Consider the following 26,298-nt stretch of genomic DNA (forward strand, 5'->3'; position numbering starts at 1 on the left):
TAAGCTCTGCAAATTTTAGAGTGAAAATGCCAAATCTTGGCACAACTTTCCAAATTTTTGTGTTTTTTTTGGCATGAAAGCTTTGATAATTTGGGACCAGAGCGTCTTAACAACTTCCACATATCCAGGATGCAGTGTGATTCAATTCTCCCCTCACTATTTTGGTGTGAAATGTCTACAGTTCTGCGCCAACTCCAGAGGTTCTGAGGCAAAATCATCACATCTAGACAATAGAGAAAGACAGGCATGAAGAATATATATTTACAAGCATTTATTAACAAAACAACAAGCTTTGAAATGCAATTATATACAATGTGATATACTTCAGAGTTCCAATCTTCAATCTGGGGCTGCGCTTTTTAGTAAATAAAGCAGTGGGCAACCTGAGAATAGTGAATTATCTAAATATAATCCAGTATCAAAACCTTTCACAAATGTTCCTAAAGGCTCTCAAAAAGGCTAACAGTGTGCCAGCTAAAAATATTCACTGCTCACCACGCCATAATCCCGCCCACCTCTAGGCAATGAAGCCAGCCCAAACCAAGAAGTAGTTGGTATTATTAGCATGGGGAGCAGCGAATATTCATTCTCTTTAATAGCGGGTACACACGATTACTAAGCCGCCCGCTTACTCCTATGACTGGGCGATCACGTGTGTCTACTATTAGACATTGAATATTCACTGCTCCCCAAACCCATAATCCCAGCTGTGGGGAGTATATATTCTGGCAGCTTACTGAAAGAAAATGTCCGTAGACCTTGAGAGCTAAGAAGACGTTGTAGACAATCCGTTCCAAGCAAAGACTGAAGTTTATTCCGAGATAGCAACAGAGCAGATAAGACAGGTTATGCGGCAGGATGACACACGCAGGTGTCTTGCAGAACAGCAGAATTAGCAACAGATGAAGAAGTGTCCCCCGAAAGGCGTGTGGGGCTTTTATACATGTTACACAAAGGAAAGCTCATACTGCAGAGAAAGGCGTATACGTTGGAGAACAAAGAATATAATGATACATCATGACATTATTTACGAGCATTGCGGTAAACACTATTGAATTCCTATGGGCCTCCATGATACTTTTCACTAGTTCAGCCGTGTCATCATTGCTGACATTTCTGATCCCTGAAGGCGCCTCTAATCACATAACTCTTCACACACTGACAACTCTATTGATAACTTAGTTTCTTTATCAATTCAATACACCTGCTATTCATGACGACACATCACCATCTATCAACTGACGCAATTGTATTCTTCTATTCAATTTAACCTTTTTTGGACCTTTTCTTATACTTGCTAATTACACTGATGTCATCTCTATCTCCTCTCTGGGGGGAGAACTCTAGCCAGTGCAGCTCATTAGCTGCAAAGTTAGTTTGCTCAAGTCTTCCCAAGATGGCTGTTAGATACAACATGCCTGCTCAGCACATTATGAGTAAGTTCACACAGTGCGTTTTTCGCGGCATTTTTGCGCAGTTTTCGGGTGCGTTTTTGCTCAGAAAATTGCATGACTTTGCTTCCCCAGCAAAGTCTATGAGTTTTCATTTTTGCTGTCTGCACACAGCGTTTTTTTTCAGCTGCGTTTTTCTGGTGCCACAAAAACGCAGCATGTCAATTATTCCCGCGTTTTTCACTGCGCTTTTCATCCATTGAGTGCAATGGGATGTTGAAAGACGCAATGAGAAACGCAAATAGGTGCGTTTTAGTGCGTTTCTAAGACCAAAAACGCAGCTATAAACGCAGGAGGTGGGTAGTAAAGTGACATGTACAGGAAGAGGATTCCTTCTGTCAGTAAACACAGAAGCGTGAATCCTCCCGGTACCGTCACCGCCGCTTCCACCTCCCGTCCTGTGCATGTATGCTGCCGTGCGGCGCCATGTTCGGGCGGGAGGTGGAAGCGGCTACAAAATCAAAAGTGAACAGTAAAAAAAAAAAAAAAAAGCTATACTCACCTGTCTGCAGACTCCCGGTGCCATGCCCGCTCCCATCTCCTCCCGGTACCGCCGCTCCGGGTGTGTGCAGTCTCCCCGGGTACGTATGCCTGCAGGATGCAGGACCTGGCGCTGATCACCTGATGCAGTCACCTGATGCGTCAGCTGATCCTAAGTCTCGGGCTGACGCCAGCGCCCGGCCGGTTATCAGCGGATGCGTCAGGAGACTTCATCCCTGATTACCGGCAGCTGCTGCAGCGATCGGACGGGATCAGGCTGCGCTGCAGGAGCTGCCGGTAATCAGCACATAAGTGAGTATTTTTCTTTTTTTTTTTTTCTTTTGCACCGATGCATCTGCTGATTGTATAAACGGCTTTTATACAATCAGCTGATGTGTGATGTGATTCAGGGCGTTGAACCTGACACATCATCTGATCGCTTTGCCTTCCAGCAAACCGATCAGATGATATTGGATCCGGATTGGACGGCGCGGGACCCTTGACCCAGGATTACTGCAGAGGGGGTGCTTTATTTCAATAAAGATGGAGTCACTAATTGTGTTGTGTATTATTTCTAATAAAAATATTTTTCTGTGTGTTGTGTTTTTTTTTTATCTTTACTAGAAATTCATGGTGGCCATGTCTAATATTGGCGTGACACCATGAATTTCGGGCTTAGGGCCAGCTATACAGCTAGCCCTAACCCCATTATTACCCAGCAAGCCACCCGGCATCAGGGCAGCTGGAAGAGTTGGATACAGCGCCAGAAGATGGCGCTTCTATGCGCCATTTTCTGGGGTGGCTGCGGGACTGCAATTCACAGCGGGGGTGCCCAGAAAGCATGGGCACCCTGCACTGTGGATTCCAATCCCCAGCTGCCTAGTTGTACCCGGCTGGACTCAAAAATTGGGCGAAGCTCACGTCATTTTTTTTTTTTTAATTATTTCATGAAATTCATGACATAATTAAAAAAAAAGGGCTTTCCTATATTTTTGATTCCCAGCCGGGTACAAATAGGCAGCTGGGGGTTGGGGGCAGCCCGTACCTGCCTGCTGTACCCGGCTAGCATACAAAAATATGGCAAAGCCCACGTCATTTTTTTTGTTTGGGGGGGGCAAAGAAATCCTGCATACAGTCCTGGAAGGAGGATGCTGAGCCTTGTAGTTCGACAGCTGCTGTCTGCTCTCCTGCATACACTATTGGATGGAGGATGCTGAGCCTTGTAGGTCTGCTCCCCCTGACTCTCCCTCAAGCATACAGTCCTGGATGGAGCATGCTGAGCCTTATAGTTCTGCAGCTGCTGTCTGCTCTCCTGCATACACTATTGGATGGGCTATGCTGAGCCTTGTAGTTCTGCAGCTGTCTGCTCTTCTGCATACACTAGTGGAGAATGAAGAACACATTGAAGAAGGAAATGACATCAGACCTTTTTTTTTTTGTTCACTGATAAAAAACGCATAAAGACGCAGTGAGCAAAAACGCAGCAAAAAAACGCACCAAATCGCGGCAAAACGCGTGCGTTTTTTTGCCGCGGGTGCGTTTTTTGTCGCAAAAACGCACAAAAATGCAGCGTCAAAAAAACGCAGTGTGTGAACCTAGCCTATGGCTGAGTATTCTCTAACACTTACATCTGCGTGTAACTGGGGGCACATGGCAGTAATGTCATGCGCTTCTCCGCTTATATGGTGAAGTCACTTGCCAGCATCAGAAGAGAACACCGTGCACCGGGAGAGCGGAGGGATGGGGAGTGTAATCATTTCTTTTCTTATGTGTGCAGCGTGATGGGGAAATATATACCAGAATGGGCCCAAGATAAGGGCTATTTATACAAGAATGGGGACATATATACTAGGACAAGAACCATATATACCAGGATGGGGATCATATATACAGTCATATGGAAAGGTTTGGGCACCCCTATTAATTTTAACCTTTTTTCTTTATAACAATTTGGGTTTTTGCAACAGCTATTTCAGTTTCATATATCTAATAACTGATGGACTCAGTAATATTTCTTGATTGAAATGAGGTTTATTGTACTAACAGAAAATGTGCAATCCGCATTTAAACAAAATTTGACTGGTGCAAAAGTATGGGCACCCTTGTCAATTTCTTGATTTGAACACTCCTAACTACTTTTTACTGACTTACTAAAGCACTAAATTGGTTTTGTAACCTCATTGAGCTTTGAACTTCATAGGCAGGTGTATCCAATCATGAGAAAAGGTATTTAAGGTGGACACTTGCAAGTTGTTCTCCTATTTGAATCTCCTATGAAGAGTGGCATCATCGGCTCCTCAAAACAACTTTCAAATGATCTGAAAACAAAGATTATTCAACATAGTTGTTCAGTGGAAGGATACAAAAAGTTGTGTCACAGATTTAAACTGTCGGTTTCCACTGTGAGGAACATAGTAAGGAAATGGAAGAACACAGGTACAGTTCTTGTTAAGCCCAGAAGTGGCAGGCCTAGAAAAATATCAGAAAGGCAGAGAAGAAGAATGGTGAGAACAGTCAAGGACAATCCCCAGACCACCTCCAAAGACTTGCAGCTTCATCATGCTGTAGATGGTGTCAATGTGCATCGGTCAACAATACAGCGCACGTTGCACAAGGAGAAGCTGTATGGGAGAGTGATGCGAAAGAAGCCGTTTCTGCAAGCACGCCACAAACAGAGTTGCCTGAGGTATGCAAAAGCACATTTGGACAAGCCAGTTACATTTTGGAAGAAGGTCCTGTGGACTGATGAAACAAAGATTGAGTTGTTTGGTCATACAAAAAGGCGTTATGCATGGAGTCAAAAAAATACGGCATTTCAAGAAAAACACTTGCTACCCACAGTAAAATTTGGTGGAGGTTCCATCATGCTTTGAGGCTGTGTGGCCAATGCCAGCACCGGGAATCTTGTTAAAGTTGAGGGTCGCATGGATTCAACTATATTTCAGCCAGACAATGATCCAAAACACCGCTCCAAATCTACTCAAGCATTCATGCAGAGGAACAATTACAATGTTCTGGAATGGCCATCCCAGTCCTGAATATCATTGAACATCTGTGGGATGATGTGAAGCGGCTGTCCATGCTCGGCGACCATCAAACTTAACTGAACTGGAATTGTTTTGTAAACAGGAATGGTCAAATATACCTTCATCCAGGATCCAGGAACTCATTAAAAGCTACAGGAAGCGACTAGAGGCTGCTATTTTTGCAAAAGGAGAATGTACAAAATATTAATGTCACTGTTATGTTGAGGTGCCCATACTTTTGCAGCGGTCAAATTTTGTTTAAATGCGGATCGCACATTTTCTGTTAGTACAATAAACCTATAATAATACCAGAATGGGATAAAGATGGGCTACCTATATACCAGGATGGATATACAGTATACACGAGGATGGGAGACACATCAACAATACCTGTAAGCGGCCCAGGATGGGTGACATCAGTACAGAATTGGGGGATTTTATCCCAGTAACAGTGTCAGCAGCAGATTCCCCCCCCCCACCCCCATAACAGTGCGTGATTACCACATTTTTTGAGTCAATCTTTTTCTCTATATTCCTCCTTCAAAACCTAGGTGTGTCTTATGGTCCAAAAAATACAATAAGTTTAAAAAGAAATAAAATGGTTCTTTTCCTCACAAATTCGTACTTGAGCAATTGTAGCCATTTTTTTTTTATAAAACCCTTTGAATTATAGTACATCATGATGGCTTCTCCTGTGTGACTCATGGGACAGCAGGATCTGATTAGTCTTAAAAACATTTGGCAAATTCTAAGAGCAAGAATGGCTGCTCCGCTCTGTTGGTTTTCTGATGGTTGGCAAGACTTGATTTACCAGTTAAACATTTCAATTATTCACAACATGAAAAAGGTTCCTTCCCTGTGCGCTTCTTCACATGTTTAACAAGATGTGCTTTCCGAATAAAACATTTCCCATATTCTAAACATGAAAATGGCCTCTCCCCTGTGTGAAATCTTTGATGCTCAACAAGTTCTGATTTCCAAATAAAACATTTCCCACACTCTGAACATGAAAATGGTTTCTCCCCTGTGTGAAGTTTCTGATGTCTAACAAAGTTTGATTTCTGGATGAAACATTTTCCACATTCTGAACATGAAAATACGTTTTCCCCTGTGTGAATTTTCTGATGTCTAACAAGTACTGATTTCTGACTAAAACATTTCCCACACTCTGAACATGAAAATGGATTGTCCCCTGTGTGATTTTTATGATGTCTAACAAGATGTGACATCTGAATAAAACATTTCCCACATTCTGAACATGAAAATGGCTTCTCCCCTGTGTGAGATCTTTGATGCCTAACAAGATCTGATTTCTGGATAAAACATTTTCCACATTCTGAACATGAAAATGGCTTCTCTCCTGTGTGAGATCCTTGATGCTCAACAAGTTGTGATTTCCGAATAAAACATTTCCCACACTCTGAACATGAAAATGGTTTCTCCCCTGTGTGAAGTTTCTGATGTCTAACAAAGTTTGATTTCTCAATAAAACATTTCCCACATTCTGAACATGAAAATGCCTTCTCCCCTGTGTGAATTTTCTGATGTCTAACAAGAACTGATTTCTGAATAAAACATTTCCCACATTCTGAACATGAAAATGGCTTCTCCCCTGTGTGAGATCTTTGATGCATAACAAGATCTGATTTCACTATAAAACATTTTCCACATTCTGAACATGAAAATACGTTTTCCCCTGTGTGAATTTTCTGATGTCTAACAAGTACTGATTTCTGACTAAAACTTTTCCCACACTCTGAACATGAAAATGGATTGTCCCCTGTGTGAATTTTATGATGTCTAACAAGATGTGACATCTGAAAAAAACATTTCCCACATTTCGAACATGAAAATGGCTTCTCCCCTGTGTGAGATCTTTGATGCCTAACAAGATCTGATTTCTGGATAAAACATTTTCCACATTCTGAACATGAAAATGGCTTCTCTCCTGCGTGAGATCTTTGATGCATAACAAGATCTGATTTTGCCAGAAAAGATTTTCCACATTCTGAACATGAAAATGCCTTCTCCCCTGTGTGAATTTTCTGATGTCTAACAAGGTGTGATTTCTGAATAAAACATTTCCCACATTCTGAACATGAAAATGACTTCTCCCCTGTGTGAATTTTCTGATGTCTAACAAGGAGTGATTTCTGAATAAAACATTTCCCACATTCTTGACATGAAAATGGCTTCTTCCCAGTGTGATATTTTTGATGGTCAACAAGATGTGATTTCCTGGTAAAACATTTCCCACATTTTAAACATGAAAATGGCTTCTCCCTTGTAGGAACAGTTTCATCCGTTTCATATTCCACATCCCTTCTGTAACTTTTATTCTGCTTACAATTCTGTGATAAATGGGAATTTTGGGCTTGTTTGAAAAACTCAGACGATAGAGCTTTCCAAGGAAGGACTGGATTTATTTCTGCGACAACAGCATGCTCTTCATATGTATCATGTGGGATACTTTCATCATCATCTGTTATAAATTCTGAAGATATTAGAGAGCCATCTGAATGCCCAATACAGTTATCTGCTAAAAATAAACACAACGTTATTAATTTTTAAAGATATTATCTTGAAAGTACATTTATTTTTTTAAACCATAACATCAGAAATTAAATTAGGGAAAAAATTATTCTGACTCTGTTGTCCAATATCGAGATCTAAAGGCCCCTTTACACGCTACGATTTATCTGACGATATGTCGTCTGGGTCACGGTTTTCGTGACGCACTTCCGTCGTCGTTAACAACGTCATTGTGTGTGACACCTACGTGCGACTCCGAACGATCTTAAAAATAGCAAAAATCGTTGATCGTTGACACGACGTTCAGTTTCAAAATATTTTTCGTCGTTTGGAACACAGCATACATATTGCTACGTTTGACACCTTGCCAACGACGAACAACATCCACATGACCGCTGTTACGGGGGGCTGTCTGATAAGAACCGAAAGGAGTATCAGACAGTCAGGGTCCACCGTGCAAAGACTTTGCTGCAGACTATAGCAGAGTGCAATACCTCTGTTAACTCACAGAAGGATATAATAAGTAAGTAAAGCAATTCCTCCCTTACTTGGAGGGTGTGTGGAATGATCTCTGTTAATAATCACAGAGACAAAGGCAATGTGTGCGAAATGGCACCTACCTAGGTCCGCTCTTCTAGTGGTGCAAAAGAGACGAACAGCAGCATAAGCCGCACAAAGCTCCTACCTGCGTTCGCTCCACTAGTGTGCGAGGACACGAACCACTAGATATGGCACCTGCCTAGGTCCGCTCTTCTAGTGGTGCAAAAGAGACGAACAGCAGCGTAAGCCGCACAAAGCTCCTACCTCTGTTCGCTCCCCTAGTGTGCGAGGATACGAACAACTGCCAGACGCAGTATAAGGAACGTTACCCTAGCGGCAACGTCCACCTACGAGTAGAATCACAAGGCCCAGCCAGACCATGTGCCTCAGGCACCTGCCTATGTCCGTTCCCCTAAGAGGTAAGGATACGGACAGCAGCCGAAGCTGTAAGGTATAAGAACGCTACCCTGCCGGTAGCGCTCACCTAGCATAGACAGAGGAATGCCTAGAGGAACGCGCACAGAGCGTCTACTCATATGCATGAACCAAGGGGACTGAGCACCATGCGGCGTGTGTCAGGGTCTTATATAGACTCTGTGCCTCATCCAAGATGGAGGACACCAGAGCCAATCCGCTGCCAGAACGACAGGAGTGACGTCATGCTGGCCTATCACCGAGCAAGACGTCACAAGCACATGACCAGCGACCAATCGGCATAGAAGGTGTCAGAGACATGTGACCTCGTGTCAGCGATGATGTCACCCGCACATGTGCAATGGCTCCAAGATTGGACTTAGTCTCCGGCGCTCGCACATGTGCAGTAGCAAGAAATCTGGACTTAGTCTCCAGCGCTCGCACATGTGCAGTAGCAAGAAATCTGGACTTAGTCTCCAGCGCTCGCACATGTGCAGTAGCAAGAAATCTGGACATAGTCTCCAGTGCTCGCAGCAACCGTAACAGTACCTCCCCCTCAAGGGCCCCCTTCCCGGCGACGCAGGTAATCGGCAACTAAGTCGGGAGCATGGACAGCCTCCTTAGGCTCCCAAGAGCGATGTTCCGGGCCATAGCCCTCCCAATCTATCAAGAAGAACCTGCGCCCTCTAACCATCTTAGAACCAACTATGGCTCGTACCTCATAGCTAGAGCGAGAGGAATCAGAGGCAGGAGAGTGCACTTCACGAGCGTGAGGTAAAATAGCCGGCTTTAGCAGTGAGACATGGAATTTGTCATGAATCCTAAGATGGACAGGTAACTTCAATTGATAGACTACAGGATTTACCTGTCGAAGAACCTCATAAGGACCCAGGAAGCGAGGAGCAAATTTGACAGAGCTCACTCTAAGTCTCACGTGTTTTGCAGAGAGCCACACAAAGTCCCCTGGAGAAAAGACAGGAGCCGGGCGACGAAACCGATCGGACACCGTCTTCATACGGTCCTTAGCTGCTTGGATCGACTCTTGAGTCCGATCCCAAACCTCTCTGGCATTAGTTGCCCAGTCGGCCACAAGAGGAGGAGGTGCAGCAGCGGGAAACGGTACCGGTACCCTAGGGTGTTGCCCATTATTGAGTACGAACGGTGTCTGCCCAGTGGCCTCAGCCAGCGAATTGTTAAGGGCAAATTCTGCCCAGGGTAGGAGGGAGGACCAGTTATCGTGGTTCTCAGCAACAAAGTGTCGAAGGTATATAATCATAGATTGATTGGTACGTTCAACCAAACCATTAGTCTCCGGATGGTATGCCGAAGAGAGATTCAACTCAATTTGCAGAAGGCTACAAAGATCTCGCCAGAAACGGGAAGTAAATTGCGGGCCTCTATCACAAATGATACGATCTGGCATCCCGTGAAGCCTAAAGACATGCTTGAGGAATAGTTTGGCTAGTACCCTGGAAGATGGGATTCTCGATAACGGTACGAGATGAACCATCCGGGAGAAATGGTCCGTAATGACCCACACAAATCTATGTCCCTGTGAACATGGAAGATCACCCACAAAGTCCATGCCTACCACCTCCCATGGTCTATCTGGCACTGGTAAAGGATGCAAGAGCCCAGCCGGTCTCTGCCGTAATGGACGGTTGCGAGCACACGAGTAGCAGGAACCGACATATCTCTTGACGTGGCTGGCTAAGTGTGGCCACCAATACCACCTCTCCAGTAACTCTCGTGTCCGCCTAATACCAAAATGCCCACCCACCTTTGAGGTGTGGGCCCATGACAGTATATCATTCTGTCGATCAGGCGGAACAAAGGTCTTGCCCGGTGGGATTTGGTCTAACGTCACAGGGGAGAGCGTATGAAAAACCCTGGAGGGAAGGATAAGACGAGGTTCGTCAATCTCTTCCTGGGTAGAAAGCATAGAGCGAGACAGGGCGTCTGCCTTGTTATTCTTACTCCCAGACAGATAGTTGATGGAGAAGTGAAAGCGGGAGAAAAACAAGGACCAGCGGGCTTGGCGAGGATTCAGACGCTGAGCGGTTTGTAAGTACGTCAGATTCTTATGGTCTGTATAGACCTGGAAAGGATGTTTCGCTCCTTCCAGCAAGTGACGCCACTCCTCCAAGGCTAATCTCAAGGCGAGCAGTTCCCTATCCCCAATGGTATAGTTTCTCTCTGCCGGTGAAAAGGTTTTAGCAAAGAAGAAACACGGCCTTTTTCTACCTGCACCGTTCTTTTGATACAAGACCGCACCAGCACCCACTGAAGAGGCATCAACCTCTAAGAGGAAGGGCTTATTCTCATCGGGTCTTTGAAGAACGGGAGCAGTTGAAAAGTGTCTTTTTACTGCCTCAAAAGCCTGAGATGTCTCAGTAGACCAGGCTTTGGGATTAGCACCTTTCTTAGTCAAGGCCACCAAAGGGGCCACCAAAGTAGAAAAATGGGGTATGAACTGCCTGTAATAATTTATGAATCCTAAGAAGCGTTGCACCGCCTTCAAGGAATGAGGTTCGGACCATTGCAGAACAGCAGAGAGCTTCGCAGGATCCATAGCCAGACCCTCTTGTGAGATAATGTAACCCAAAAAAGGCAATGAGGACTGCTCGAATACACATTTCTCGAGTTTAGCAAACAATGAGTGCTCCCTTAAACGGGAAAGGACACGAACGACATCCTGACGATGAGTCTCCAGATCAGGAGAAAAAATCAGGATGTCGTCCAGATACACCACTACTGAGGATAACAGTAAATCCCTGAACACATCGTTTACGAAGTCCTGAAATACTGCGGGTGCATTACATAACCCAAAAGGCATGACGAGGTATTCATAGTGACCGTCTCGGGTGTTAAAAGCGGTCTTCCATTCGTCACCCTTTCGAATTCGTACCAAGTTATACGCACCCCGCAGATCCAACTTCGTAAAAACTTGAGCTCCTCTCAGTCTGTCAAAGAGCTCCGAAATTAAAGGTAATGGGTATTTGTTCTTTATTGTGATTGCGTTGAGACCCCTGTAATCTATGCAGGGACGCAAATCACCCTCTTTCTTCCGAACAAAGAAAAACCCAGCTCCCGCGGGAGAGACAGACTTACGAATGAACCCCTTCTCTAAACTCTCTCTTATATAGGTCGACATGGCCTCAGACTCAGGTATCGACAGGGGGTAAACCCTGCCTTTAGGTGGAACCGAACCTGGGATAAGGTCTATGGCACAGTCATACGGCCTATGGGGTGGAAGAACCTCAGCACCCTGTTTGGAGAACACGTCAGCGAAATCCAAATAGGGTGTAGGTATGGGAGAGAGATCAGTTGATGCAACCGCAACGACCTTAGGTGGTAAGGGAAGACATCGGGACTGACATTTCGAACCCCAACTAATAATGCTGTCAGACTCCCAGTCAATGTGAGGAGCATGAGTCCGAAGCCATGGAAGACCCAGAAGGACGTCGTCTATACCCTCAGGCAAAACAAGAAAAGAAATCTCCTCTATGTGACCCTGAGACAGGGAAAGGCGCAAGGGAACTGTCCTCAATGTAATGGAGTCAGACAACATAGTTCCATTAACAACACGGACAGGAATAGGCGCCTCTAACATGATAGAGGGAATATTGTGCCCCTTTACAAATCCTGAGGACACAAAAATCCCGTCAGCTCCGGAATCCACAAAAGCCATAATAGGCCATGTATTCTCAGATAACGAGAGCTGACCTGGGATACAACACTTAGAGGGTGCAGAAGACGTCTCTAGTAACCCCCCTCTAATGGTTACTAGGCCAGGGAGTTTCCCTGACGACTAGGACACTTGTTGGCATAGTGCCCAGCCTGACGACATACGTAACATATAGGAGGACCAGACTTGCGTAGTCTGGAGAACGTATGACCTAACTCCATAGGAGTGGGAGATGTTTCAGATGCTGAGGAAGATGGTAGTGGACCCTCAACAACTGGAATAGCCCGATGCTTAGGGCGTGAGGAAGAGACCTCGAGTCTACGTTCCTTATGGCGTACATCGATCCTCGTTGCTACTGTGATCAAGTCCTCCAGAGAAGCAGGGACCTCACGAGTAGCAAGGGCATCCTTGACATAGCCTGCCAACCCTCTCCAGAAGATAGGAATCAACACCTTCTCTGGCCAATCTAGTTCTGCCACCAGAGTTCTAAAAGCAATGGCATAAGAACTAGTGGATAACGAACCCTGAGATAGATCTAACAGTCTCAGGGCCGCATCATGGGTAACCTGCGGACCCATGAATACCGCCTTAAGAGCATCAAGAAAGTCTTGATGTCTCAGAGTAACCACATCAGAGCGCTCCCATAGGGGAGTCGCCCATTCTAAGGCTTTGTCCTGAAGTAAGGAGATGATAAAGCCTACTCTGGACCTCTCCGTAGAGAAGCGAGAAGAGTTGACCTCTAGGTGTATCTGACACTGACTAATGAAACCACGACATGATCTGGCATCGCCAGAATATCTGTTTGGCAGAGCAAGTCGAGGATCATGTGCAGATGTCACCATGGTCTGAGGTTTATCCTCTATACTCTTGAGCCGTGACTCAAGTACTTGTATGTAACGGTGTAACTGCTGATATTCTGCCATAACTGCCAGACCCTTGGCTCAGTCCTAATGTTACGGGGGGCTGTCTGATAAGAACCGAAAGGAGTATCAGACAGTCAGGGTCCACCGTGCAAAGACTTTGCTGCAGACTATAGCAGAGTGCAATACCTCTGTTAACTCACAGAAGGATATAATAAGTAAGTAAAGCAATTCCTCCCTTACTTGGAGGGTGTGTGGAATGATCTCTGTTAATAATCACAGAGACAAAGGCAATGTGTGCGAAATGGCACCTACCTAGGTCCGCTCTTCTAGTGGTGCAAAAGAGACGAACAGCAGCATAAGCCGCACAAAGCTCCTACCTGCGTTCGCTCCACTAGTGTGCGAGGACACGAACCACTAGATATGGCACCTGCCTAGGTCCGCTCTTCTAGTGGTGCAAAAGAGACGAACAGCAGCGTAAGCCGCACAAAGCTCCTACCTCTGTTCGCTCCCCTAGTGTGCGAGGATACGAACAACTGCCAGACGCAGTATAAGGAACGTTACCCTAGCGGCAACGTCCACCTACGAGTAGAATCACAAGGCCCAGCCAGACCATGTGCCTCAGGCACCTGCCTATGTCCGTTCCCCTAAGAGGTAAGGATACGGACAGCAGCCGAAGCTGTAAGGTATAAGAACGCTACCCTGCCGGTAGCGCTCACCTAGCATAGACAGAGGAATGCCTAGAGGAACGCGCACAGAGCGTCTACTCATATGCATGAACCAAGGGGACTGAGCACCATGCGGCGTGTGTCAGGGTCTTATATAGACTCTGTGCCTCATCCAAGATGGAGGACACCAGAGCCAATCCGCTGCCAGAACGACAGGAGTGACGTCATGCTGGCCTATCACCGAGCAAGACGTCACAAGCACATGACCAGCGACCAATCGGCATAGAAGGTGTCAGAGACATGTGACCTCGTGTCAGCGATGATGTCACCCGCACATGTGCAATGGCTCCAAGATTGGACTTAGTCTCCGGCGCTCGCACATGTGCAGTAGCAAGAAATCTGGACTTAGTCTCCAGCGCTCGCACATGTGCAGTAGCAAGAAATCTGGACTTAGTCTCCAGCGCTCGCACATGTGCAGTAGCAAGAAATCTGGACATAGTCTCCAGTGCTCGCAGCAACCGTAACAGTACCTCCCCCTCAAGGGCCCCCTTCCCGGCGACGCAGGTAATCGGCAACTAAGTCGGGAGCATGGACAGCCTCCTTAGGCTCCCAAGAGCGATGTTCCGGGCCATAGCCCTCCCAATCTATCAAGAAGAACCTGCGCCCTCTAACCATCTTAGAACCAACTATGGCTCGTACCTCATAGCTAGAGCGAGAGGAATCAGAGGCAGGAGAGTGCACTTCACGAGCGTGAGGTAAAATAGCCGGCTTTAGCAGTGAGACATGGAATTTGTCATGAATCCTAAGATGGACAGGTAACTTCAATTGATAGACTACAGGATTTACCTGTCGAAGAACCTCATAAGGACCCAGGAAGCGAGGAGCAAATTTGACAGAGCTCACTCTAAGTCTCACGTGTTTTGCAGAGAGCCACACAAAGTCCCCTGGAGAAAAGACAGGAGCCGGGCGACGAAACCGATCGGACACCGTCTTCATACGGTCCTTAGCTGCTTGGATCGACTCTTGAGTCCGATCCCAAACCTCTCTGGCATTAGTTGCCCAGTCGGCCACAAGAGGAGGAGGTGCAGCAGCGGGAAACGGTACCGGTACCCTAGGGTGTTGCCCATTATTGAGTACGAACGGTGTCTGCCCAGTGGCCTCAGCCAGCGAATTGTTAAGGGCAAATTCTGCCCAGGGTAGGAGGGAGGACCAGTTATCGTGGTTCTCAGCAACAAAGTGTCGAAGGTATATAATCATAGATTGATTGGTACGTTCAACCAAACCATTAGTCTCCGGATGGTATGCCGAAGAGAGATTCAACTCAATTTGCAGAAGGCTACAAAGATCTCGCCAGAAACGGGAAGTAAATTGCGGGCCTCTATCACAAATGATACGATCTGGCATCCCGTGAAGCCTAAAGACATGCTTGAGGAATAGTTTGGCTAGTACCCTGGAAGATGGGATTCTCGATAACGGTACGAGATGAACCATCCGGGAGAAATGGTCCGTAATGACCCACACAAATCTATGTCCCTGTGAACATGGAAGATCACCCACAAAGTCCATGCCTACCACCTCCCATGGTCTATCTGGCACTGGTAAAGGATGCAAGAGCCCAGCCGGTCTCTGCCGTAATGGACGGTTGCGAGCACACGAGTAGCAGGAACCGACATATCTCTTGACGTGGCTGGCTAAGTGTGGCCACCAATACCACCTCTCCAGTAACTCTCGTGTCCGCCTAATACCAAAATGCCCACCCACCTTTGAGGTGTGGGCCCATGACAGTATATCATTCTGTCGATCAGGCGGAACAAAGGTCTTGCCCGGTGGGATTTGGTCTAACGTCACAGGGGAGAGCGTATGAAAAACCCTGGAGGGAAGGATAAGACGAGGTTCGTCAATCTCTTCCTGGGTAGAAAGCATAGAGCGAGACAGGGCGTCTGCCTTGTTATTCTTACTCCCAGACAGATAGTTGATGGAGAAGTGAAAGCGGGAGAAAAACAAGGACCAGCGGGCTTGGCGAGGATTCAGACGCTGAGCGGTTTGTAAGTACGTCAGATTCTTATGGTCTGTATAGACCTGGAAAGGATGTTTCGCTCCTTCCAGCAAGTGACGCCACTCCTCCAAGGCTAATCTCAAGGCGAGCAGTTCCCTATCCCCAATGGTATAGTTTCTCTCTGCCGGTGAAAAGGTTTTAGCAAAGAAGAAACACGGCCTTTTTCTACCTGCACCGTTCTTTTGATACAAGACCGCACCAGCACCCACTGAAGAGGCATCAACCTCTAAGAGGAAGGGCTTATTCTCATCGGGTCTTTGAAGAACGGGAGCAGTTGAAAAGTGTCTTTTTACTGCCTCAAAAGCCTGAGATGTCTCAGTAGACCAGGCTTTGGGATTAGCACCTTTCTTAGTCAAGGCCACCAAAGGGGCCACCAAAGTAGAAAAATGGGGTATGAACTGCCTGTAATAATTTATGAATCCTAAGAAGCGTTGCACCGCCTTCAAGGAATGAGGTTCGGACCATTGCAGAACAGCAGAGAGCTTCGCAGGATCCATAGCCAGACCCTCTTGTGAGATAATGTAACCCAAAAAAGGCAATGAGGACTGCTCGAATACACATTTCTCGAGTTTAGCAAACAATGAGTGCTCCCTTAAACGGGAAAGGACACGAACGACATCCTGACGATGAGTCTCCAGATCAGGAGAAAAAATCAGGATGTCGTCCAGATACACCACTACTGAGGATAACAGTAAATCCCTGAACACATCGTTTACGAAGTCCTGAAATACTGCGGGTGCATTACATAACCCAAAAGGCATGACGAGGTATTCATAGTGACCGTCTCGGGTGTTAAAAGCGGTCTTCCATTCGTCACCCTTTCGAATTCGTACCAAGTTATACGCACCCCGCAGATCCAACTTCGTAAAAACTTGAGCTCCTCTCAGTCTGTCAAAGAGCTCCGAAATTAAAGGTAATGGGTATTTGTTCTTTATTGTGATTGCGTTGAGACCCCTGTAATCTATGCAGGGACGCAAATCACCCTCTTTCTTCCGAACAAAGAAAAACCCAGCTCCCGCGGGAGAGACAGACTTACGAATGAACCCCTTCTCTAAACTCTCTCTTATATAGGTCGACATGGCCTCAGACTCAGGTATCGACAGGGGGTAAACCCTGCCTTTAGGTGGAACCGAACCTGGGATAAGGTCTATGGCACAGTCATACGGCCTATGGGGTGGAAGAACCTCAGCACCCTGTTTGGAGAACACGTCAGCGAAATCCAAATAGGGTGTAGGTATGGGAGAGAGATCAGTTGATGCAACCGCAACGACCTTAGGTGGTAAGGGAAGACATCGGGACTGACATTTCGAACCCCAACTAATAATGCTGTCAGACTCCCAGTCAATGTGAGGAGCATGAGTCCGAAGCCATGGAAGACCCAGAAGGACGTCGTCTATACCCTCAGGCAAAACAAGAAAAGAAATCTCCTCTATGTGACCCTGAGACAGGGAAAGGCGCAAGGGAACTGTCCTCAATGTAATGGAGTCAGACAACATAGTTCCATTAACAACACGGACAGGAATAGGCGCCTCTAACATGATAGAGGGAATATTGTGCCCCTTTACAAATCCTGAGGACACAAAAATCCCGTCAGCTCCGGAATCCACAAAAGCCATAATAGGCCATGTATTCTCAGATAACGAGAGCTGACCTGGGATACAACACTTAGAGGGTGCAGAAGACGTCTCTAGTAACCCCCCTCTAATGGTTACTAGGCCAGGGAGTTTCCCTGACGACTAGGACACTTGTTGGCATAGTGCCCAGCCTGACGACATACGTAACATATAGGAGGACCAGACTTGCGTAGTCTGGAGAACGTATGACCTAACTCCATAGGAGTGGGAGATGTTTCAGATGCTGAGGAAGATGGTAGTGGACCCTCAACAACTGGAATAGCCCGATGCTTAGGGCGTGAGGAAGAGACCTCGAGTCTACGTTCCTTATGGCGTACATCGATCCTCGTTGCTACTGTGATCAAGTCCTCCAGAGAAGCAGGGACCTCACGAGTAGCAAGGGCATCCTTGACATAGCCTGCCAACCCTCTCCAGAAGATAGGAATCAACACCTTCTCTGGCCAATCTAGTTCTGCCACCAGAGTTCTAAAAGCAATGGCATAAGAACTAGTGGATAACGAACCCTGAGATAGATCTAACAGTCTCAGGGCCGCATCATGGGTAACCTGCGGACCCATGAATACCGCCTTAAGAGCATCAAGAAAGTCTTGATGTCTCAGAGTAACCACATCAGAGCGCTCCCATAGGGGAGTCGCCCATTCTAAGGCTTTGTCCTGAAGTAAGGAGATGATAAAGCCTACTCTGGACCTCTCCGTAGAGAAGCGAGAAGAGTTGACCTCTAGGTGTATCTGACACTGACTAATGAAACCACGACATGATCTGGCATCGCCAGAATATCTGTTTGGCAGAGCAAGTCGAGGATCATGTGCAGATGTCACCATGGTCTGAGGTTTATCCTCTATACTCTTGAGCCGTGACTCAAGTACTTGTATGTAACGGTGTAACTGCTGATATTCTGCCATAACTGCCAGACCCTTGGCTCAGTCCTAATGTTACGGGGGGCTGTCTGATAAGAACCGAAAGGAGTATCAGACAGTCAGGGTCCACCGTGCAAAGACTTTGCTGCAGACTATAGCAGAGTGCAATACCTCTGTTAACTCACAGAAGGATATAATAAGTAAGTAAAGCAATTCCTCCCTTACTTGGAGGGTGTGTGGAATGATCTCTGTTAATAATCACAGAGACAAAGGCAATGTGTGCGAAATGGCACCTACCTAGGTCCGCTCTTCTAGTGGTGCAAAAGAGACGAACAGCAGCATAAGCCGCACAAAGCTCCTACCTGCGTTCGCTCCACTAGTGTGCGAGGACACGAACCACTAGATATGGCACCTGCCTAGGTCCGCTCTTCTAGTGGTGCAAAAGAGACGAACAGCAGCGTAAGCCGCACAAAGCTCCTACCTCTGTTCGCTCCCCTAGTGTGCGAGGATACGAACAACTGCCAGACGCAGTATAAGGAACGTTACCCTAGCGGCAACGTCCACCTACGAGTAGAATCACAAGGCCCAGCCAGACCATGTGCCTCAGGCACCTGCCTATGTCCGTTCCCCTAAGAGGTAAGGATACGGACAGCAGCCGAAGCTGTAAGGTATAAGAACGCTACCCTGCCGGTAGCGCTCACCTAGCATAGACAGAGGAATGCCTAGAGGAACGCGCACAGAGCGTCTACTCATATGCATGAACCAAGAGGACTGAGCACCATGCGGCGTGTGTCAGGGTCTTATATAGACTCTGTGCCTCATCCAAGATGGAGGACACCAGAGCCAATCCGCTGCCAGAACGACAGGAGTGACGTCATGCTGGCCTATCACCGAGCAAGACGTCACAAGCACATGACCAGCGACCAATCGGCATAGAAGGTGTCAGAGACATGTGACCTCGTGTCAGCGATGATGTCACCCGCACATGTGCAATGGCTCCAAGATTGGACTTAGTCTCCGGCGCTCGCACATGTGCAGTAGCAAGAAATCTGGACTTAGTCTCCAGCGCTCGCACATGTGCAGTAGCAAGAAATCTGGACATAGTCTCCAGTGCTCGCAGCAACCGTAACAACCGCCTTGGTCAAACAATATCTCGCTGAACGATGTAGCGTTGTTTGTGAGATGGGTACGTGTGACCACTACAAAATGACCTATGAGCGATCTCGGCAAATCGTAGCAACGATCTGGGCGTGTTACACCGCTAGCGAGATCGCTAGCGATGTCGTTGTGTGTAAAGCGGCCTTATAGGGTGCTTTACACGCAGCGACATCGCTAGTGATCTCGTTAGCGATGTGACCCGCCAGATCGCAGATGCGATCGGCGCTATAAAAATGACCTATGTGCGATCTCGGCAGATCGCTAGCGATGTCGCAACGTGTAAAGCACCCTTAAGAGTTACATCTTTCTTAATTCGGCTCTCCCATTTCTAGCACCAGTTCTCTGGAATGTGCTACAGTAAATAATCTGATTGTCACAATATGTCTGCAGGATAATGAGGGATAGGGGGCTCCTATACTGTCCCTCACACTAGGGAACCCTAAGCTATTCCTAACCTCTGGATTACCCCTGAAGATGGAGATGCCGGAGTCTTATGCATTAGTAGTCTTCTGACTAGATCTAATCTGTGATCCCGAAGAGAAGGAAGGGGCAGGATTATGATGGAAATACAGATTAAAACAGATGGGACACATTGCAAACTCACAAAAATAAACAGTGAGAGGCTAAGGAGAAAATCAAGAGCAGGAAGGTAGCAACAAAAATGACAACAAGGGTTAACACCACAACAGCTCACAGTAATAATACACAAAAAACACCCATAAGTCTGGATCACAACACCTCACCAGATCAGTATAGGTAAACTATAGCTGGCATTAATGAAATAGTCCAGCCAGCATATACAGAATGGGAGCAAACAATACTTTCTCCTCTACAGCATGTGATCACAGACATTAACAAGCAGCCCAGCAGAGAATAACTCTTACTAGCCTGCCCAAGCCTTGGTTTGATGCCTGCGTCTCCCTGCGCTGCTCACAGGCTGCAGAGAAATTAACATGCAAAGTACCAGAGTCTATCATTTCAACAGATCCTGACGCGGCCATGACAGTTGACAAAACCTGCAAACATCTCCTTGAAACATTGATCCACAACATAGACAATTTCAAAGAGGTTTTTTTCGAAGACGAAAATAAAATAAAGACAGATGCTGAAAATTCAACTGGGTTGTCTGGGACTGTAACGCTGATGGCCTATCCTTAGGCTTTGTAACCAAAGCAGGTAGCAGGGTCTTGAAGCCTGTACAGAAACATTAGGGTTCAAATTCATCAAGACCGGTGATGTACACTGAAAAATGACGTCAGGGACTGGAGTGAGATTTCTGGCATAGGGAACATCGCAGTTTGTTATGAATTAGAGAAGCGGTGGCATCACACCCTTGTTCTGGCCCAGCTCTGCCCATTTTGGCAAAGCTGGTTAAAATTGTTGTGAACACACACAGACACACCAGCCTGTCTCCTCTTCAGCTTTAGACTCCTCCAACTGAGACCTTTGGTCACATGACATGATGTCAAAATGGTCATTAAGCAGTCCTATAATTGGTATATAAACACTGGGGCCCCTGGGAGAAAGGAGGCCCTGTGCAATTGCCCAGTTTGCTCTCCCTTTCCCCTAATGCCAGTCCTGCATGCCAGCCTGTTCTCTGTTCAGTTCTTTTAGACTCCTGCAATTAAGAGACCTTTGGTTACATCATGTCACATGACTTTGAAGCCATCAAAGGTCCTTAGAGCGTGCGAGGTACTGAAGCAAAGTGTGCGGGGATTGAAGATAAGTGTGGCATAGTTTAAACACAATTTCATAGTTTGACACAAGAACATAGTTTGAATTTATCCTTATACGTTTCCCATTGTTTTGTTTTTTTGGGTTTTTTTTCTTGTTTTTCTACTTGAACGTTTATCCCCATTTAATAGGTGCTCCATGGACAATGCTACCAGGTGTGTATCTTGTCAGATGTATGCATGCCTTGAGCAGCCGTTCGAGGGTGAATATGTCTGCACTCGATGCAAGCATGCTGCGTATTTGGAAGCCAAGGTAACTGATCTAAATAAGCAGCTTGCAACACTCAGGGGCATTGCAAACCTGGAGAGGAGTTTAGAGCTCACTGAGCTTTCTCTGGCTGGGGCCAGTGATATGGAGGAGGGTGGAGGTGCAGAAGATCAGGACCCAGAGGTAGGTAGTTGGGTAACAGTTAGAAGTAGAGGTAGGGGGAAAAGTGTCAGGGAGCCTAGTCCTGACCTGGCACAACCTAGTAAATATGCCTGATTGGCTGATATTAGGAATGAAGGGCCAGGACTAGGCTTACTACAGCAGGACATTGCTCCTAGCAACCAGGAAAACAACTGCTGTAGGAAGGAGGGAAATAGGAGTGCAGCAAAGCCCAGACAGATATTGATGGTAGGGGACACAATAATTAGGCGGACAGACAGGGTCATCTGTCACCGAGACCATGAATGCCGAACAGTGTGTTGTCTGCCAGGTGCTCGGGTTCGGCATATTGCGGATCGGATAGACAGATTGCTGGGTGGGGCTGGGGAAAACCCAGCGGTCATGGTGCACATTGGTACTAATGACAAAGTTAGAGGCAGGTGGAAGGTCCTTAAAAATGATTACAGGAAACTAGGAGAGAAGCTGAACTCCAGGACCTCCAAGGTGGTGATTTCAGAAATTCTACCGGTGCCACGAGCGTCACTAGAAAGACAGCGGGAGCTTAGGGAGATAAATACATGGCTTAGAAATTGGTGCAGGAAGGAAGGATTCGGGTTCAAGGAGAACTGGGCTGACTTCTCAGTCGGCTACAGGCTCTACAGTAGGGACGGGCTGCACCTCAATGGGGAAGGTGCAGCTGTGCTGCGGGGAGAAAATGGTCAGACGGATGGAGGAGCTTTTAAACTAGGATCTGGGGGGAGGGAGGGTAGTGGAGCAAAAAAGGGGATAGATAGAGCAGATAGAGAAGTGAGACAGTAGGGGTCAATGAAGGATTGGGGGGATGGGACATGCAAGGAACGTAGGGAGGCTAGGAGTAATAAAGGTGTTAATAGGATTAAATGTCTACTGGCAAATGCAAGAAGTCTTGCAAACAAAATGAATGAATTGGAAACTCTTATGTCAACCATGGATTATGATGTGGTGGGCATTACGGAAACCTGGCTGGATGAAAGCCATGACTGGGTGACAAACATACAGGGTTATAGTACATTTAGGAGGGACAGGAAAGACAAAAAAGGTGGTGGGGTGTGTATATTTATCAAATCTAAGATAAAACCTGTGTTGAATGATTACATTGGGGGGAACTGCAACAATGTAGAGTCAGTATGGGTAAATGTACATGGGGAGGGGAATAATGGAAAAATGCTAATTAGAGTTTGCTATAAACCTCCTAACATACCTGAACAAATAGAGGGTGAAATGCTGGAACAAATTGAAAAAGGCAGCTAATAATAATAATCGGGCTCTTATTATGGGGGATTTCAACTATCCAGACATACAGTGGGACATAGAATCTTCTGGTTGTGCTAAAACCTGTAAGTTCTTATCTACAATTCAAGACCATTTCCTCAATAAGATGGTAGATGAACCGACGAGGGGAGATAATTTGCTAGATCTGGTCCTGTCAAATAGACCGGATACAATTTCAGATCTACAGGTCCGGGAGCACTTGGGCACCAGCGATCATAATATGGTAAGCTTCAATGTAATATTCAATAGAACATTTCAAATGGGAAATGCTAAAACCTGGAACTTTAGGAAAGCTGATTTCAACAAATTAAGGGAAGAGCTTAAATGTGTAGATTGGGACAAAGTCATGGTAACTGGGGATACTGAACATAAATGGGGAAAGTTTAAGGATATACTGCTAGAGTCCTGTAAAAAACGTATACCCTCTGGTAATAAAATGTCACGGAATAAAAAGAAACCACTATGGATAAATAAGACTGTACAAAGTATAATAAAACAAAAACAAGGGGCGTTTAAAATCTTAAAGGCTGAGAATACAGAAATAGCATTTCAGGAGTATAAAGATATCAATAGGAAATGCAAAAAAGAAATCAAACAAGCAAAACTAGCTACTGAAACAAAAATCGCCAATGACATTAAAATAAATCCCAAAATCTTTTATAAATACATTAATGCCAAAAGGAAAACAAAGGATTAGTATTGGCCCCTTAAAATATAACAAGTTAGTTATAGACGACAAACAAAAGACTGAGATATTAAATAGGCATTTCTCATCTGTGTTCACCAAGGAACTGACTGTACCAGGGATCATTCAACAAGTGAAAAATCAAAGTCCACCATCCGATATAATTAATTTAACACAAGAAGAAGTACACCTACATCTGAGTAAATTAAACATTGACAAATCCCCAGGGCCAGATGTCATTCATGCACGAATATTGAGGGAATTGAGCTCCGTAATCGACAGACCGCTGCATCTCATCTCTTTAGACTCGCTTGTAACAGGGTTGGTGCCTCAGGATTGGAGGATTGCTGATGTAGTATCGATATTTAAGAAAGGTAAGAGGATAGATCCAGGCAACTACCGTCCAGTAAGCCTGACATCAGTAGTATGCAAAGTTTTGAGGGCAATTTAAGGGATGACACGCAAAAATATGTTGCAGAAAATAATATAATAACTGACAGACAGCATGGATTCATGAAAGATAAGTCGTGTCTAACCAACCTGTTGGGGTTCTATGAGGAGGTAAGTGCAAACCTGGATATTGGTAATGCAGCTGATGTGATTTATTTGGACTTTGCAAATGCATTTGATACTGTACCACATAATAGCCTTATACTAAAGCTCCAGAAGCAAGGACTAGGGGAAACTATATGCAACTGGGTAAGGAATTGGCTAAAAGATAGGAAACAAAGAGTAGTCATAAATGGTACATTCTCTAAATGGGCTATAGTCAGCAGTGGGGTGCCACAGGGATCTGTGCTAGGACCATTTCTTTTTAATCTCTTTATTAATGACCTTGTGGATGGTATTGACAGTAAAGTGTCAGTCTTTGCTGATGACACCAAACTATGTAGGATATTAAAAACTGACCTTGATAGTAAAATATTACAAAAAGATCTGGATAAGATGTCAGAATGGGCAGATACTTGGCAAATGAGATTTAATGTTGATAAATGTAAAGTAATGCACTTAGGAGGGAGTAATCCTATAACTGCGTATACATTAAATGGAAGTAAACTCGGGACTACAGAACAGGAGAAGGACTTGGGTATTCTCATTACAAATAAGCTGAGCAGCAGCACTCAATGTCAAGCAGCAGCTGCAAAAGCAAACAAGATTCTAGAGTGTATAAAAAGAGAGATTAGATCCCGTGATCCCAACGTATTGTTACCCCTCTATAAATCACTTGTAAGGCCACATCTGGAATATGGGATCCAGTTTTGGGCTCCACATTTTAAAAAGGACATTCAGAAGTTAGAGTCAGTTCAAAGGCAGGCAACTAGACTACTACAAGGAATGGAAGGACTCCCATATGATGAGAGATTGAAAAAGTTAGATATGTTTAGCTTAGAAAAAAGACGTCTCAGAGGAGATCTCATTTATATGTATAAATACATGTGTGGTCAATATAAAGGACTGGTACATGACTTATTTCTTCCAAAGACAATACTAAGGACCAGGGGGCACTCACTGCGAGTGGAAGAAAAGCGATTCCGACAGCTAAATAGGAAAGGGTTCTTTACAGTTAGAGCAGTCAGACTGTGGAATGCCCTACCACAAGAGGTAGTAATGGCAGATACTATAACAGCTTTTAAAAAAGGGCTGGATGATTTCCTCAGTACACACAACATTGTTGGTTATAAATGACTTAAGCGGGCTTTACACATTGCGATATCGGTCCCGATATCGCTAGTGTGGGTACCCGCCCCCATCTGTTGCGCGACGCGGGCAAATCGCTGCCCGTGGTGCACAACATCGCCCGGACCCGTCACACATACTTACCTGCCCGGCAACGTCGCTGTGACCGGCGAACCGCCTCCTTTCTAAGGGGGCGGTCCGTGCGGCGTCACAGCGATGTCACTGAGCGGCCGCCCAATAGAAGCGGAGGGGCGGAGATGAGCGGGACGTAACATCCCGCCCACCTCCTTCCTTCCGCATTGTGGCCGGGAGGCAGGTAAGGAGAGCTTCCTCGTTCCTGCGGCGTCACACGGAGCGATGTGTGCTGCCGCAGGAACGAGGAACAACGTCGTTACTGCTGCAGTAACGATTTTTGAGAATGGACCCCCATGTCACCGATGAGCGATTTTGCACGTTTTTGCAACGATGCAAAATCACTCATCGGTGTCACACGCAATGGCATCGCTAATGCGGCCGGATGTGCGTCACCAAATCCGTGACCCCAACGAGTTCGCATTAGCGATGTCGTAGCGTGTAAAGCCCCCTTTAGTGACCAAATGTAGAACTGGTGGAGGAAGGTTGAACTAGATGGACCTAGGTATTTTTTCAACCTTAATAACTATGTAACTATGTAAACAATCAACCTCAGAATACAACTGCCGGGGTCTTTAAGAGAGTGCGGTCTTGAGAATTTGCGCAGTTTGACTCCTCCCAACGCTGGCCCTGACTGTGACTAGGGCTTATTTATGGAGTAGGGCTTATATTTCAAGCATTCTTCAAAAATCCCATAAAATTGTGCTAAGTGTTATTTTTAGACTATGTTTAATTTTCAGGGAAACGGTATTTATGAACTCTCTGCAGGTCATTGAGTTGCCATCATAACAACATAGAGAAGGCACTAGAAACAAACAGAAGGAAAGACAATACAGTTGAAAAAAAAAAAAACAGAACAGAAAGTCTAAAGATGTAAACACAAAATTAGTGCAGAAAGTGCATGAGTAGATATCTCTTACTGGATAGAGCTGGAGGAAACACATCCTGAGGAACCTCGGGGTCTTCTTGTTTACAGTCCTGTGGGAGAAGAGGACGAGGACATCTCTCTGGTGTTGTCCTCTTACTGGA

At 45.8% G+C, this 26,298-nt stretch overlaps 1 protein-coding gene across 1 annotated transcript; it reads right to left on the minus strand.

Annotated features, from left to right (window-relative positions):
* Nucleotides 1–5,229: 5,229 nt before the first annotated feature.
* Nucleotides 5,230–26,298, minus strand: LOC142313115 (uncharacterized; the record flags this gene model as incomplete). Its single annotated transcript, XM_075352100.1, has 2 exons — nucleotides 5,230–7,496; nucleotides 26,190–26,298. Coding segments are annotated over 2 exons (1,821 nt in total), but the record flags the coding sequence as incomplete, so codon positions are not given.

Source organism: Anomaloglossus baeobatrachus, chromosome 5 (assembly GCF_048569485.1).
Source record: "Anomaloglossus baeobatrachus isolate aAnoBae1 chromosome 5, aAnoBae1.hap1, whole genome shotgun sequence".
NCBI classification, from domain to species: Eukaryota; Metazoa; Chordata; class Amphibia; order Anura; family Aromobatidae; genus Anomaloglossus; species Anomaloglossus baeobatrachus.